Source organism: Acanthochromis polyacanthus, chromosome 15 (assembly GCF_021347895.1).
Source record: "Acanthochromis polyacanthus isolate Apoly-LR-REF ecotype Palm Island chromosome 15, KAUST_Apoly_ChrSc, whole genome shotgun sequence".
Lineage (NCBI taxonomy): Eukaryota > Metazoa > Chordata > Actinopteri > Pomacentridae > Acanthochromis > Acanthochromis polyacanthus.
Genome location: NC_067127.1, coordinates 895,837 through 912,976, shown reverse-complemented (window position 1 = coordinate 912,976; position 17,140 = coordinate 895,837). Strand labels below are relative to the sequence as shown.

The 17,140-nt window shown below is 39.9% G+C and overlaps 2 protein-coding genes across 2 annotated transcripts; one reads left to right on the top strand and one right to left on the bottom strand.

Annotated features, from left to right (window-relative positions):
• Window positions 1-4,355: 4,355 nt before the first annotated feature.
• Window positions 4,356-8,373, bottom strand: fbxo5 (F-box protein 5). Its single transcript, XM_022189637.2, has 6 exons — window positions 8,248-8,373; window positions 6,489-7,117; window positions 6,056-6,226; window positions 5,779-5,869; window positions 5,248-5,451; window positions 4,356-5,002 (listed from the first exon to the last, which is right to left on the bottom strand). Exons 2-6 carry the CDS (start codon window positions 7,070-7,072, stop codon window positions 4,739-4,741), a joined length of 1,314 nt encoding a protein of 437 aa, XP_022045329.2. The 5' UTR covers window positions 7,073-7,117; window positions 8,248-8,373; the 3' UTR covers window positions 4,356-4,738.
• A 1,751-nt stretch (window positions 8,374-10,124) lies between these two features.
• On the top strand, window positions 10,125-16,677 carry mtrf1l (mitochondrial translational release factor 1-like). Its single transcript, XM_022189650.2, has 8 exons — window positions 10,125-11,143; window positions 11,497-11,576; window positions 11,682-11,786; window positions 12,209-12,287; window positions 13,798-13,961; window positions 14,254-14,371; window positions 15,192-15,328; window positions 15,590-16,677. The coding sequence occupies exons 1-8, from the start codon at window positions 10,774-10,776 to the stop codon at window positions 15,800-15,802; spliced, it is 1,266 nt and encodes a 421-aa protein (XP_022045342.1). The 5' UTR covers window positions 10,125-10,773; the 3' UTR covers window positions 15,803-16,677.
• The last annotated feature ends 463 nt before the right edge of the window (window positions 16,678-17,140 follow it).

Here is a 17,140-nt window from a genome sequence, read left to right as displayed (position 1 = left end):
ATGCTTCAATTATGTCATATTTCATAAACTGTATCCCATGCAGGTCACAAATCAACAGAACAACTTTGAAACCTCTAGAATCCCGATATAAACAAATATTAAAACTCTGGATGAGAAGACACAACGTTAAATTCTGAAAACATGATCTTGTATACTGATGTACGTTTGGTTTTCAGGGTTGTTCGTCGTTTTACACCTTCACCTCTCTAGTTTTTAACCCAGTGCATTTCTGGAACTACTACCAGGACAACAAGGGATTCTTCTGGGTGTCAGTGTCATATCCTTCTACGCAAAAGTGCCTTTAGACAATCAACCTTCTCTGACAAAACAATAATGGACTGGAATTAGCTCCCCACTGATCTACAGACTGTAACTGATTTTAAGAAAATGGATGAGGAGAAACCAAACCTGTCGTTGACAGTCCGAGAAATGACTTATACACTATCTATCTATCTATCTATCTATCTATCTATCTATCTATCTATCTATCTATCTATCTATCTATCTATCTATCTATCCATCATCCATCATCCATCCATCCATCCATCCATCATCCATCATCCATCCATCCATCCATCATCCATCCATCCATCCATCCATCCATCATCCATCCATCCATCCATCCATCCATCCATCCATCCATCCATCAGGAGCATCTCTACCTTGTGTTTAATGTTCTTCTGTCCATGGTCTCTGTCAAACAAACCAATTTAAAAATTACAAAGAAGAGTCTGAGCGTGTAAAATATGACTACAGAAATAACAGCTCAGAGGAAAAGACACATGAACCAAACATCAGACATGAAACTGTGTCTCCATTCACAATTTATCCACCAGAAATCTTGAATAAGTGTCATTTTCAGATGCAAACGAGCTCACGGTTTCTTAAAAAACACAGGGTTTTATATTAAAATGACTGTCAGCCACTGTATAAATGTGAAACCATTATTTTGGCATTAAAGCAACAGAATCTGAAGGTTTTGTTGCTGTAAGAGTGAGAGGAGCTGCAGCTGTACATGGAGGATGTAAGAAAATGTCATGATGATGGAGTTAAATGGACGATTTAGAGCGACGTCAGAGCTGCTGATGGAGCTGATTAATCCGAGCTGTGGCCTTTTCGCTCCCTTCAGCGGCTCCGGATCATTTATCTGGCAGAGTTATTGATCGGCTGCTGCACCGAGACAATCAGAGCTGCTGCTAATTGTAAAACTCATTAGAGTTGGTCTGTGTGTGTGAGTGTGTGTTCGTAAACAGGTGTTTAGCAGCTGAGGGTCGTCTTTTTTTTCCCATCATCCCTCTTTGTCTCGTCCATCTGCCACTATTTTTGGTGTTTTTGAGCCCAAGGACAGAGTGAGGAGGAGGCTGGTGCTACAACATGATGATCTTGATGCTCGCTGACTTCAGCAGGTCAGTCGGCTGTTAAAAGCTGAACTGTAAAAGGCCTGAAGTGACTCGAAGGCCTCCAGCAAAACCAAACAGGAAGTGAGTAAAGAGCTGAGGTCAACACACAGGCCGAGTTCACGGTGACGCTGCAAATGTTTTCTACGCTTTAGTTAATTTCTTTTAATGAGAAACACCCGCCTTCATGTTCACATATTTAATCCTCCTGCTGTCTTCATTTACAGGCACCAAAAAATATTATTTCCTTGTCCGAAAAAATACAAAAAATCAGCAAAAAAATCCCCAAATTGATGAAAATTTGTAAAATCTTCAGGAAGAAAATTCCAATTAAAGCTGCAAGCAGTGTTGGATGGGTCCTCGTATCCTTGCTGGTCGGCAAATCCACGTATGTCCACTGGGTGGCGTTGCAACCAAGAGTGTATTTGGGCCCATTGATGTGATGAGGACCGGTCTCTGATCACAAATGTAAAGTTTCAGGCAGATCGGAGCATGTACAGCTAGTTATAGAGCATTTCCTTCCATCCACCAGGTGGCGCTATGACTTTGGCTGTATATCGGCATATAGATGTGATCAGGGCAGGACCGTGATCATACATGTAAAGTTTGATGCAGATTGGAGCATGTTCAGGGCATTTACGCAGCATTTCCTGTTTCATGGTGAATTGTAAATTTCCAGGGGTCGTCATTTCCCCGCCCTCACACTTTTGCGGAGCATTTTGCTAACTTCTAATCAGCCATGCCTGCTGTACATCCTGGTCAAATTTTAGCTCTGTTGGAGTTACCCTGTTTGAGTAATAGCTTTTGAAAATGTGTAAAAATGACCCAAAATTGTGCCTCACAGGGCCCCCCTCCGCCAATCATTTCTTGCCAAGTTCCACATCCTCACCATGTGTCTCATGTCCCTTACAAATATAAAGGTTAAATTGTGAAGCAAAAACCAACATTGTGACGAGCAGAACAGCCACTAAATTAGCCCTGTTCATTTCAAAAGTCGATTCTCAACAAAAACAGAGAAATTCATAAAATTACAAGAAAATCAGCACAAACTGCATCTTTAAAGCCTCTAAGCAGCCTCTAGATGAATCTTACCTTATGAAGCCCTTCATTCTGCTCATTTGGTTGTTACTTTGCTTTATTTTCGGACTTTTTATTGTAGCTGTACAGACAGAATGTTCAGAATCTGCACTCTTTTCACCTTTACAACTTATTTTGTGCTGCGACTGACAAGTGCCGCATAAAAACATCTAAATAAGTTGTTTTGAGCAGAAGATTTGGAGGGGTGTGGACCTCTCAGAGGTACTTGAGTGTTTGTGTGGAAGGAGCGGCTGGGTTTAAGCGAACACGCCGTTAAAAGGCTGCAGCTCTTTTCTCTATCCGTCTATTTTTGCTCTGTTTGGCCCATTAAGATCAGCGGTGATGATAGTTAATGAGTGGAGCCTCTCCATAAAGCAGCCGTAATCACAAATGTCCTGAAGAGTGGTGGAAACACACACACACACACACATACACACACACACACACACACACACACACACACACACACACACATTACAAAGACATTCGTGGATGTTCTAACTGTGTTTAAAACCAGACACACATGTAATATCAAAGTATGGATTTACCCCCAAAAAGCATAAATATTCATTAACAATTATCTTTACCTATAATTAACATGGAAGTGTATTTTCTTTAATAAAATTTGCTTTTTGTTATTTACATTTAGGCATATAGTTGCTATCATCTTATTATTATTCACTGTTTACATAAAAAATCTCAGACAGAAGATTCCAAACTCAACGTTTCACTTCTATGCTGATGACTCCGTCCTCAACTGAGAAGCTCCTACTGAAGCCTTTCAGGATTTATAAATTGGGTTTGTTAGAGTCCAGGAACAACTTCGTCATCTGCAACTTGTTTTAAATGCAGACAAAACTAACTCTCTTAGGGAGCACATTCAGCATATGGTCAAAAAGTGAAAACAAGTCTTGATTTTCTTTTTGGGTGAAACAGATTGTTTTTGCCTGTTATTATATTATTATAGAGATGTGCTGTTTACAAACGCTTCTACTGGTTCTCTTAGCATGTTGCATAGTATGGACTGTGTTCTATTCTAAAGTTAACTGGACATCTTTAATTAAGTCAGTGGTGTTTATTTCCAGAACCATTCTGGGTATTACTCCTCCCTATTTGTCTTCTAACAAGGAAACATGGAAGTCACAATCTCCAATCTATGGATACTCTGCAGTTTGTCGTCCTCAAAGTACGATCTGATTGTACTTCTGCACCTGATGCTTGGAGCAAATTACAATTTGAACTTAAACTTCCAGCCCTTGTTCCACTGAATGAGTTTAAAGTTCCGGTAAAATCACTGCAGTCTATTCTGTCTGTGTGCAAGTATGACTTATGAGCAAGTTTGAATGTTGTGGAGTTCATCATTATCAATCAAATTAAAACATTAGTAACAGTTCAGGTTCTATTGTGCAGCTTTGCCTGCTGGGTAATCCAACCTGTACCTGGAACCTCCTGTGTTGATGAAATGTTTGTAGGATCTGGAACACATCAAACAGTTTACCAGCTAAGAAAACCAAGACACTGACATTAGCATTTAGCTCAGAGCGTCACAGTGCAGCTAATGAGCATTCTTTTCTGGATTACCTAATTAGTTTTTGATGTCTAAAATGACAGAAAAAATACATTTTAGAAAGCAGGAATTAGAAAAGTTTGACTTTTAATGAAAAATGACTCAAAACAATAATTTATCAAAAGTTTAGTTGCTGATTATTTATTTATTGCTACTTTACTAAGAATTTACTGTTTTTTGTAAAGTGCATTTCTGATCATAAACTGCATTTATTAAGGGATAAACTAAATGAAAGTCCAGCAGATGCAGAAGTTATATTCAAACAGAAGCTGTGCCCTGCAGGAATGTACTGTCAAAAACCACAAAGACACAAGTTTAATTTTTATGAAAAGTCTATTTACAAACAATACAAAAGCAGTAAATGTGAATTTCTACAGACCTCTTGAAGATCACCATTTATTATAAAACATCAGTAAGACTCTTTAAAAGTGATAATACAATATATTTACATCCATTTCATTATAAAATAGAATAAAAATGTGAGCTTTAAAGCAGTTTCCATTTCTTTTTGGCCATCAGGTGTTTTTGCTGCTCAGACAACCGTTCCATCAGGCCACTCTCTGGTTGATTGTCCCAGCAGTGCTTCCAGTCAAAGTGCAAGTAATAAAATGATTCCAGGGTGAGCTTTTGTAAAAGCTTTCCCAAGTGTTTAAGTTGAGACAGAGCTACAGGAGACTCTGTTCCAGTAGAACTACCATCACAGCCGCCTGGTGCTCCTCCTGGTACCCGGGACGATCGGGGTGGTCTTGGAGGTCGTCTTGGGGGTGGGAACACGGAGTCGGGGCTGCACCGTTCGGCATGGGGTGGAGCCGTGGAAGGCTTCCTGGCAGCGAGTGCAGAAGTTGAACCGACAGCTGGAGTTGGTGCAGACGGCCTGCTGGACCTCAGTTGAATGAGTTGCAGGAGAACCACAGCGCCTGCAGGGACGCAGAGACTCGTGCTGCTTCAGAGTGCTGGCAGCCTGGAACCAGAACAAAACACAGAAACAGGAGGGTTAAGCAGGTGCCCATTGATGCCCATTTAAAAGAACTGCATTTGCTTAACAGACTGTCAGCACCGACATTCAAGCCTACTCTCGATGGTTTCAGGTTCTGAGTCGTGAGAATTTTCTGCTTTGTGTTTCACATGAAAGTAAAACTGTTAGACGCCTGGTGACGGAGAAACATTAGCTGTCTGAAAGAACTGATTGCTGGAAGCTCCCCTTACCTGCATGTATTCAGTGAAGCGTGTGCACGGAGAGCTGGCCGTGTTGCTCTTCTGAGCAGGAACCGTCCGTCTGCTGGTTCTGCAGCTCGGGGTGGAAGAAGTGTTGGAGAAGGCTAGGGTCTGCATGCAGGACAACACCACCCTGGATACAGCCACCTCTCTAGTCAGACCACAACCCTTCTGTCTCAGAGAGCTCCTGGACTCCTGGAAGAAGAAGGATAAAGAATTTGCACGTGAAACAAACATGCAATAAGTTTGATCAAAAATTAGCATGATTGCTTTTTTTGTCTTCTAATAATAAAGTAATTCTATCAATACCTGTGCATTTTATCCAATTAGTCTGTACTGTTTGATTAATTCATGTTTTGTTCTATTTTGCATTTGATTTTCCTCAAACATTGACTGCCATGCTCTCTCATTTATTATAAACATCTGTGTGAGACATATTGGCCTGTAAGCAGAAACACCACATGCTGTTACAGGTAGAAAATACAGTTTTCTCAGTGTGAGTGCTTGTGTAAATTTGCTCACCCTGAGTGCTTGCTCTGCCTGCTGACACCTGCTCAGAGCTGCTGTATCCTCACCGATGATCTTCCTCCATGTTCTGCTCACCTTCTTACAGCTGTGGAACCAAACACAAGAACATAGGAGTGAATACAAACAAAGAAAACGCTGACTTAACCACTTTAAATTCATATCTAAACTTACTCCTATATGCATATTTTCATATCAGGTTACATGTGACTACTCCTACTGTAAACCAATAAGGTCAAGCCTCTCTCCACCTGGTGCAGGATTGGTAGATTACCTAATGAGGTCCAGGTCTCCCAGCAGGGCCAAGATGCTGGTCAGGATGCTTTTCATGTTTCTGGACAGCAGAGATGTGAAAATGTCGAGATACTCCACGCCCATCTGACCTCCAATCACCCGATCCAAGAGGTGATCCTCTGCTACCTTTGTAACGATGCTCCAGTCATACCTAAAAACAATAATTATAATACACATTCACTGAATAAAGTGGAACCCAGCCTGAAGAAATGCATGTTAAAATGAGAGCACAAAATCTAACTGAGGTCTATCAGTGGATTTGGATTGCTGTTCCTGCTCTCTTGTACAGGTTTGATATTGATATCCCACAGAAAGATTAGATCCTATACTGCCATCAAAAACCTTTGAAAAGCTTAGTCAACAAAAACATCGATTTCATGCAACAAAGCTACAACACAAGAATGTAATCTTACTTCCTGTTCTTCTTATAGCTCTTAGACAGCTCTTCACACACAGCCCGCTGGAAATTCAGTACAGGCAGATTGGGGTCGCTGTGAGGGTCTGAGGGGGTGGACGACAGCGAATATGCTGCTGGTCTCCTAGAACAACCCACAGGAGTGGAAACTACCACCAGAGAAGCTGGACGACTGAAGTTGTTTCTCCCTTGACATTTGGAGGGAGAACTAGTTGGTGTCGCCGTCTTTTCTTGTCGTGTGGCTGCAGCAGATGGAGTTGCTGCTGGTTCTCCTGGGCTGTGCTCCTCCTCTTCCTCCCCATGGTGGGAATGAATCTGGCTGTTTTGCTGAGACAAATAGCCGCTGTCCTCAAAGATTTCATCCAGACTCTGGTCATGCTCCCTGCCGGTGCTGTTCTCCTTGTCGTGGACCACACTGGCATCCTCGATGGAGAACAACACTTTGGCCACTTCTGCTGGGGAACACTGAGCTTTGATGGGGATTGGTTCCTTCACTGGGGAGGGCTTGAGGTGGACCACTTTGGACTCAGAGCTTTTCTCCATATTGCTGGCCTTGGTAGCCTCATAACAAGGGATCTTCATTTTATACCTTCACAACGCAAAGAAGCATATGCAGGATGTAGACTTCTGTGTAAAAAAAGAGACAAACCAGGAGATTAGGTCAGGTTTTACCCCTCATCAGTACATGTGGTCAAACCTATTCATCCGTACACTTATTGTCCATCTGGACCCCAGTAGTATTTCATCTGTCTCATATTTCTGTACCTGTCCAGATCTTCTCATTATATATTTTCCTAAAACATGTGGTCTATAGATACAAACATGAAAGAAGCAATGAAGTTACTACTGATGATTACAGACACGTATTGCTTACAGTATTAATGAAACAGTGCAGCTGCAGCAGTCATCACAGAGCAACACAAACATACAGAAATAGAAGATGCACGGTCTAGCTGAGGTCTGGCAAAGGATTTTTCTAATAAACCTGGTTGGAATCAGAGAAGCTTTGGTTTATGTGATGGGAACTATGTGGGTGACAACTTCCTAAAAGGACTGAAAAATCCAACAAGTAAATAAAAAAATATGACCACTTATTTTCCCCCATGTGTACAGATGAGGGTTAAACACTGAATGTGACTGAAAGCAGCATGGCTTCTCTAAGGCAAGCTGACTTATTTAGTTGCTTAACATGCATGAAACAAATCATCTGTGACTATATCACTGTTAAATCTTTGTTTTCCACGTTGCACATAGTTTGAAACTGGTCCATCTGATGTTTCTAAGAACAAATAGTCGATTTTGGCGCGATGCAGATTTGGCGGAAAGGCAGCGATGACGTGAAGGACACTCGGTTTCCCTCTTTTAAACGCAAACGTTTAGTTTTCAAGATAATGCTCTTGAAATAGGTCCTGGTATGAAATCTGTTGCGGTGTTAAATAGTCAGTCGACATCAGCAAAATGCATTTTACGCGGGTACAGTTGGGTGTGCGGAAAGTGGCTTTAAAATAAGAAATTAATTTAGTTTGCAACTTCATGCATGGTTCAAAAATCATTAGTACTCAGCAATAGTTAACTTAGGTTGACATTCAGCACAGTTTCTGGTAATATTATTAGCTGACATTTATTTTCCCAGGACAGTTTAGCTGACTCACTTCCCCTGCTAGTGCACAAGCTAGTACTTGAGCTAGCTAACCGAACGGGATAACACTTATTTTCAGCTTAAAGACAAAATGTGTTCGGACGGTTAAGTATCTTACATTACGCTCGCGTTTTCCAAACAAGAGTAAAGAGGAGTCCTGCTTCTTTCCTTTCTGCCGCTGAGTTATCTTACAGCGGACTCTAAACACCACCCAGATTAAATCCTCCTCAACTGAAAATCCGCCAGTTGCTCCGTTATTTGAAATCCGTGCACAAATGGCGCAAACCAATCAAAGCGAAGCAAGGGGTTGTCCCTTTAAACAGCTGACCAATGGGAGCTAAGTGACGTCACTGGTCCCGCTGGTTTGTCATCCGACGTGAAACACGGACAGTAGTGGTGTCTCAAAGACGAGGTTAAATCTCACATATTTACTAATATGAAGCTGCAAAAAGCCTGAACCGAAGTGAATATTAGTCGTTGTTAGTTTACGCCAGAATAATGCAGATGCTGTTGATGGCAAACGTAAACGAATGCTAAATAATATTTGTAAAGGCTAATATTGCTAAGGGAGTTTGTGATTAATTAGCATTAACTACTTCTCATGCAAAATAGACTTTGACTACCTTTAGAACGGTAGTGTGTGGACAGCAATGCATTCGTTTAATGTTCCCTTATATTGTACGATATAATTAAATGTTAAAACCGTCACATCTTGCTGTAGTTTCCTGCACTATATGTTCAATCCTGCATTGCTGTGCACATGCATGGGGAGTTTTTTTTTTTTTTTTTTTTTTTAGAAGACATGACATTAAATTGATTTTTTTTTCAAACTAATCTCGTGACTTAGACCCCTAACAAGGCAGGTTATTTCACTCTCAGAGCACTTCACAGGACCATCCAGTTCACACCCCAACCTGGAATGTGTGAAGTGGTTTTTCACTGAAACCAGTCAGTGGGGAAGTTTGGGGGTTGGATTTTTTTCTTTTTTAAAGTTGCCCAGTTGTTTCATCCTGTCTGTTGCATTTTAATTGCATGGAATTCAGTTTGCATCATATTCCAAGATAAATTCTTACCCACATCAATCAGTCTAAGTTAATTTCTATAGCCCTTTACAACAGTTCAAAGGGTGACCACAGTGCTTCACAGCAAAAACAAGAAAACAACTTTAAAACACTGCAGTAACTGAAAATATGACAAACAATCACATTCACACCTACAGGCAAATTTAGGATAATCAGTTAACTTCAGCATGTTTTGGACACATCATAGCTGAAATTTATGGGAGATGTATACGATGAGTAATATCAAGAAGGGCTGGTAAAAAAAAAAAATCACAGTATGGTGATAACATGATTTTAAGAGTGATTAAAGATTTATATGATTTATGGACCAGGTTTGAAGGCTTTGATAATTAGGATGCGTTTGGTTCTGTCATGTTGAAGTGCTATTTTTTCATGATGGAGCCTAAGTGAGTCTGAACTGCTGTAAAAAACAAAAATAAACAAAAAAAAATCAAATGTCTGGTATAGTAAGGACAATATCTCTGCTTTCTACTTTTTTATTGAGACATTTGCAATTGTACTTGCCTCACATCTCTATCCATTATAATACAATGGGTGCAGCAAATCTGTGACAAGTTATAGATTAAATGAAATAAAATAAATAGAGAGCTTGTTCATTCACACGTTGTAAAGTCACACCTTGATCTTTGCTTCAATATTTGAGCTTCTTTAAAAGTCTTATTTGTTCCACAATAGCTGTTGCTTTAAATGTTTAATGTAGAAATCACAATTAATTGACCGTATTCAACTATACTAAATGATTTGTGGCTTTATTTCACCTTTTACTTATTTATTTTTTTCTTGTTCGTGTAACTTATGTTTAAGGTCTGACTCTGAAAGTGATTTTTTATTTAGTTTCAAAGCAGAATAATATCGAGTCTCGTCTCCTTTAATTCGGTCCCCGTGTTTGTCAGCCGCCCACTGCGCATGCGTGTCACATGCAGTATGGCTGCGCTCATCAGCAAGGTGGAAAAGGAGCAATACTTTCATAACAAACTACCAGATTCTAGACCGTTTTTATACAACTTATGATTGAAATATGATTCGCTATAGTCTCAGATATCAGGAAAAACTGAATTAAGCATTTGGAGGTTTGTTATTTAATTTCAAGATTACATATTAGCTCTCTGAAAACGTTTTGTTTACCTTCTAAAATATTCTTGTTCTGTTTTAGAGCTTGAAGCTAAGCCTCAATAGCAACAATACAAGTCAGCAGTTCGTCCACTTTTATTAATTTTAACTCTCAAATTAGAATTTGTGGTCGTGTAGAAGGAGACCTCTTCCGCAAAAAGCTGCTGATGACGTGAATCTGCTTTAAAAAGCTGGGGTTTCATCAGAAATCTGTAGTTGTCGTTTTACATACACGCCGAATTCAAGAACACCCCCTACATGTATCAACTGTTTTTTAAATGTCAGCTAGGAGGCATTTATTTCTGTCAACACAGTAAAAACATGTCAGATCAGAAGTTTTTTGAATGAAATCTGGCATCAGTGTTCCTTCTGTGCTTGAGATAAACAAAGCCAAGTTGTATGAGGATTTGTTTGCTACAGGGTGAATCTTCCAAACAAAACCTACTAATACAATGGCTTACAGAAGACTTGTCAAGGAGTTTGTCTTTGGCCTGTGGACATGTCGCCTTCCAAAACCACAAACTGCCTTCAGTGACAGAACCAGAAGAACTCTTCAGACCAGCTCACCTTCGATGGTGAAGCTGCTGTCAGTGGAGGAGCTTTTTGCCCGGAGGTCTCTGCAAGAGCACCTGAAGAAGATGGAGACGGAGTACGGCGAATGTTTACGGGCAGTCAGCGGCAGTGTTCCAGAGGAGCAGTGCAGCGAGGACCAACTGAGGACCAAGAGGACCAAAGTGTCCCTGCTGGCTCCACTAGTCCAGAGCATCAGAGAGCTGGATGCCAAACAGAAAGAGATCGCAGAGACCGAGATCCTCTTGAAAGGTCTGGCAAGAAGTAGTTGTATTGGAAGCATATAGAGAAATTTATCTAATTACTTAAGTTGTGGGATGATTTCTAAGTGGGCAGACTGGATTCATACACTGCTTTTAATGTAGCTGTGATCAAAAATGTATAAAATCCTTCATTCCTGTACATGATATTAAGCATTGCAGCATTGTTTTCTGGAAAGAAATGACAGAAACATCTGACAGGTCGCTTTACACTGATGCAAAGCATCCAACAGACTTAAATATTAAAGGAGTGACATAAAAATATGAACAGTTAAACATTTCTGGCTTTAGACAAATCATGTGACCTTCTGGTTTGCTGTATATTTTTTTGCTTTTTCCTCAAAGATGAAGATCCAGCCTTGAGAGAACTGGCGGAGCTGGAGAGAGAAAACTGTGTGCAAGATATTCAAGATCTTAGACAAAAGGTAGAAATGTGAAATTTAATATAACTGTGATAAGATGCTACATTATGCTTCAAAGAACAGAAAGTTTTCAGTCCTTTCTTGCTGCTTTTTGTGTTTTACCATCAGATCCTGGAGCTGCTGATCCCTGAGGAGGAGGCTGATCTGAGTGACCTCGTTCTGGAGGTCACAGCCGGTGTGGGTGGTCAGGAGGCCATGCTGTTCACTGCTGAGGTCTGGAAGTCCGTCAGCTGATGTCTTCAACTTCTCTCAAAATAATAATAATAATAGTAATAATGGTAACTTTATTTGTATAGCACTTTAAGATTCACAAAGTGCTTTGACAGTTAGAGCATTAAAAATTAACAAAAATGTACAGAATGAAGAGCTGATTAACACATTTGTGGATCTGGAGGGTTGAAGAGTATGATTTCAGATTTAGAGTTGTTTAATTGTAAGAAGTTCTGTGCCATCCAGAATAAATACATTTCTTATTAAGTTAGACACATGTCCATCTGTTATTGGAGCAAACTAAAAAGAACAACTTTTAAGTTTCTACTTACAGAAGAATTCAACATCAAGAAGAACTCAAACTGATGAGAAAATGTTTTGTTTTCTGTGTATTTACATGCTGTGTGTTCTCCTGTCCTCTGAAGATGTTCGACATGTACCAGGGCTTCGCTCAGCACCACGGCTGGTCCTTTGACGTCCTGGAGCTCATGACCAGCGACATCGGTCAGTACATGCAAATACTTTCATTAACAGGAAAATTAAATCCTCAAAACATCCCAAAAATACCACACATTCCATGTTTTACCTGTTTTTTCACCTTTGTTGTATTGTGTATGAACAGACTCAACTGAAACACTTTATGGCTTTCTTTACATCCACATTTTTCATGTCAGTACTCTGGATTTTCTGTTGTTGTGAACCTTTGCTAGATAAAAAGTGGATTAGTTATCAGCTGTCGTTTCTGTGTATGAGGGATGCCGGGTGTTTGTTCTTCAGATAGTTACAAGGATAATGAGGGTGGAACGATGACTGATGGGGCTACTTATCCCAACAAAGAATGAAAGCTCTGCTGCTGATCAGCTGATACTGCAGTAACTGACATCAAACACAAGAGGGCGTCCTTTCTCTGTCACACATGCAGATATGAGCTTAAATACTGCCAGAAAACATGAGAAGAATTCTTTGGTCACAGTTTTCATCTTTCACCTGAAAAACATGCCTTAAAACAAAAAAAAAAAGTTTGAAAATCTCTCATTATTGTCATAATAAAGGCAACACATCACACAATTACACACTTTTAAACTCCAGTTTTCAAATGTTTTCCATTGAAGCAGAAACATTATTAATGTTTAAAAACTGAAGCTGGCTCCATTTGTGTTATTTTTTCTCTTTAACTTCAGGCAAAATAACCTTTACAGGAAGTCCTGTTAAAATATTCAAAAGAAATATTTCAAAAAGGCGTCCTGTCTCTGACTATAAATTCAATCATTGGGTTAATCTATAACTGAGGGACTTCTGAAGTCCCTGGAATATATCTGCATCTATTTTTATTAAAATTAAAAAATGAATGTTTTTTATGTTCATTATGATCACGTCTTTACAAATTCCGTAATTATTTATTATGGAAACAATCACTTATTAATAAAAATGACTGGATATCACTAAAACATCAACTAAATAACGTCTGAATTTAACACCAACCACCTTCTAATGAGCTAAACTATAATAAAATGAGCTGATTCACAAATAGTTTGGATTGTGTTCTTTTATTAAGTTCAGATAATCATGACAGATATTTATTTTTTTGGCAATATATCAAATTTTATATGGAAAATAAATTAAATCCCTTTCCACTAAGTTCCCCGTTCCAAAAACTCCTCTCCAGGAAGTGTGTTAATTCCAGATCACATGACCTGCTCCACATGATGTCATTTCCTCCTGAAGAACAGACTGGAAGACTCCAAGGCTTTCTGACTTATTTCATATAAAGTAGTCACCAGGTTTACTGCAATATCTTTGGAAATCAGTTGTATATATAATATTTAGAAGAATCCTTCTCTAAAATGCCATGTGGTGTTTGGTTATAGGTTGATTTTAGGCCTGAAAACAGCAAAAATGTCGACTGTGATACAAAAAGTCCCTCAGTTTTATACTGACCCTATTGCAGTTTGCAGTGAGATTGAGAATCAGCCTCACCTGTATTCTAAATCCCTCATTGCTCACCTGTGACCAGGTGGACTACGCCACGCCTCGGCCAGCATCAGCGGCTCTCAGAGCTACAAGAAGATGAAGTTTGAGGCTGGAGTTCATCGAGTTCAGAGGGTTCCCAAGACTGAAAAACAGGGCCGGATGCACACCAGCACCATGACTGTGGCCGTGCTGCCCCAACCCACTGAGGTACAATAGATGACTGAGATAAGCTGCTGATCTGATGGTGTGCTCGTTCCTGCTGTCAAAACAACACATTCACCCTGTAGGAGTCAGTGGAGGTCAACGTTTAGAGAGCATCCTCCTGTTAAAATGGGATGTTGGATGGAAATAATTCTGAAAGTCATAGAGATAGACTCATTTTCAGCTGTCGGTGCATTTCTCATTGGTTTCAACGCTAATTAAGTAGATTTGTTCTTCTTCTAAGCTCCTGCTTATCTCAGTGGTCGTAAATTACAGAGATTTTTTGTGTTTTCGTCAGATCTCTTTCACAATAAACCCAAAGGACCTGAGGATAGACACGAAGAGAGCGAGTGGAGCTGGAGGTCAACATGTCAACACCACAGACAGCGCAGTGCGAATAGTCCATCTTCCAACAGGTAGCAACCACAAACTGCAGATGCTGCTGCTGCAGTCTAGCTTATGAATCTGTTCTGAAACTGAAGCCGAAATCTTTCTGTGGAAGATCTGTTGCTGCTTTACGCTTTATAAAGCTCAGCAAAAAGTGATAAATCCTGCTGTTAATGATGACTGTTAGTAAAATGAAGGTAATTATAAGACAGCTTTCAGCAACAGAGCAATACAAAGGTTAGAACATAACAGTAAGATATGATTAAACTCTCTGAAGTTTAGATTAGCTAAAGGGACAGGTAAACAGAAAAGTATCAGCCTTTGTTTCCAAGAGCCGGGAGTTTTCTGGGATACTTTTTTCCAGATGTGTGTGGCACAAAAAACCTGAATGATCCATGTTTAATTTTATATCTGAGAAGATAATGATAATCCCAGAGGTCTGGATGCTTCATAATGGAACAGCAGATCATAAATGTTTGGAAAACTGAGGTTTGTCGTTTTACATTTTTCCAACCCCTGAAGATGCAGCGTAACCCTTCTCTCATGGCATTTCCTTCACTTTCAGGCTGTAAATAAGAAAATTACTGTGTTTTATGTGCTAATATCTTAGGAAACAGATGCAGGATGCTTTATTATATGTGCATAAAATCCCTCTACAACAAATTGATTAGAAACCATCGTTTCTTGATGCCTGAGGCGTTGTCTCAGTTCTAAAGTGACACGTTGCTTTGCTCTGTCAAAGTTAGTTTCAGTGATTTCTGTCTACATGTTTCTAAGTTTGAAATGAGCACAGGTTAGTGGAAAGCATCCATGAAAAGCAGCTCTTTAATGCCGGTGTGTGTTGATCAGGCACGGTTGCAGAGTGTCAGCAGGAACGGTCCCAGCTGAAGAACAGGGAGAAAGCCATGAAGGCTCTGAGAGCAAAACTGTACAGCATGAAGCTGGAGGAGGAGACCAGCAAACGCTCCAACCAGCGGAAAGTACAGGTGGGACACAGATATATGTACAAATAAATGTAAACTATAAGTGGAGACATACAGAAATTATATAAAATACCGTTGTGTCTGAAAGATGTAGGATGCTGGATTTGACTTGTTACTGTCAAAAATGATGAAAAAGACAAATACTATTAAATTAAAAGGCTATAAAAAAGCTCCACACGTTTGAGGTGGAAATGATGAACTTTGCAAAGTAAAGAAATGCGTGTAAAATGAACAAGAACTGAGAACCTCCTCCTCCTCCTCCAGATCGGCACCAGAGGCAGATCAGAGAAGATCCGAACCTACAACTTCGCTCAGGACAGAATCACCGACCACCGGATTGGAATGACGGTACATGACGTCAAGAGCTTCCTGCTGGGAGAGGATCTGCTGGATGAGATGAACTCGTCGCTGCAGGAGTTCTCCGACCAGGAGACGCTCATGGAGCTGCTGGAGGAGAGCAGCCAGGAGGCATCATGAGTCTGACGGAGCAGAAACTGGTGCAGAGACAACTTTGGCAAAAAGATCACAATGGATTAGAATGGGTGACAAATCTGAGTACATCTGGTCATTTAAAGGGAAAAAACAAACAAAAACCTAGATATGTGTGCGTACTTTTAGTAAAAATGACTGAGAATCAGAGTGATTGTATAGTTTTGTGTTTTATTCAGCTCTCTGAAGCAGAGAAGTTTATAATTCTACACAAATGTCATGCAGGTTATTTAGCTTCTGGGTCCACACGTTGCTGCTTCCGTATAAGTGGTCAATCCATGGTGTGTGTTGTCTGAGCTTGGAGGAAATGAGCACTAAATGCATCCAATCTGTTCCTAAAACAGCCTCTTTCTGTGCTCACATAGATAAAGATCTTGGTTGGTAGGTCCTGATCAGGGCTCCGTTTTCAGATTCTACCACTTCCTTATTGACCTGTCTTTGTGCATAGGGACAGTCTGTCTGCATAGCTTGGCTTCTTCAGGTAAACTGGTTGTGTGATTGTACTGTTGGCCATCCAGTACCTGTTCTAATGTGGACTAACTACTGAGCTCAAGCTCAAGCACGCCGGATAAGGTCATTTGATTCTGTCCAAAAAGTTTTAGGACAACTTTGTGCACTAAATGTGGCCAAACGAGTACAAATTTTAACCATGGTCAGCATTATATACTGCACCTTTTTTCTCAGCTTTGAGTGGGGTGAGTCCTACGTCAGCTGTGATACAGAATCAGAATCACTTCATTCATCCCCGAAGGGAAATTCAGATACGCTTCACCTTCTACAGGAGAAAAGGTGGTTTTAGCTACTGGATGGATGGATTGTATTAAAATGTCTGGCACAAACAATTAAAACCGGCCTCAGACCAACTCCTTATCATCCTCCTCTCTTATAACACAGATTCGATCTATTTTTTTAGAATGTGGGATGAAGGATAGAAAGCTGGTTTTCCCATAACACTAAAGCTCAACTTGTCCATTTTAAAGCCATTCATCATTTTCAGGGCTTCAGAAGGAAATTAACCCTCCTATTGTCCTCATTTACAGGCACCAAAAATATTGTTTCCTTGTTTACTGTTTTTACTAGATTTTTTTCTATATTTTTGTATTTTACTGTATTTTTACGATGTATGTATTTTACTGTATTTTATAACTTTTACCGGTCAAAAGTTGGGGGTCACTTAGAAATGTTCATATTTTTAAATAATAATAACAACAACAATAATAATGATACGTTTTATTTATAGGTGCCTTTCAGAACACTCAAGGTCACCGTACAGAGAAAACACAGATAAAACACATTCAAATATACAATTTTTCTTGGAAGACAAGC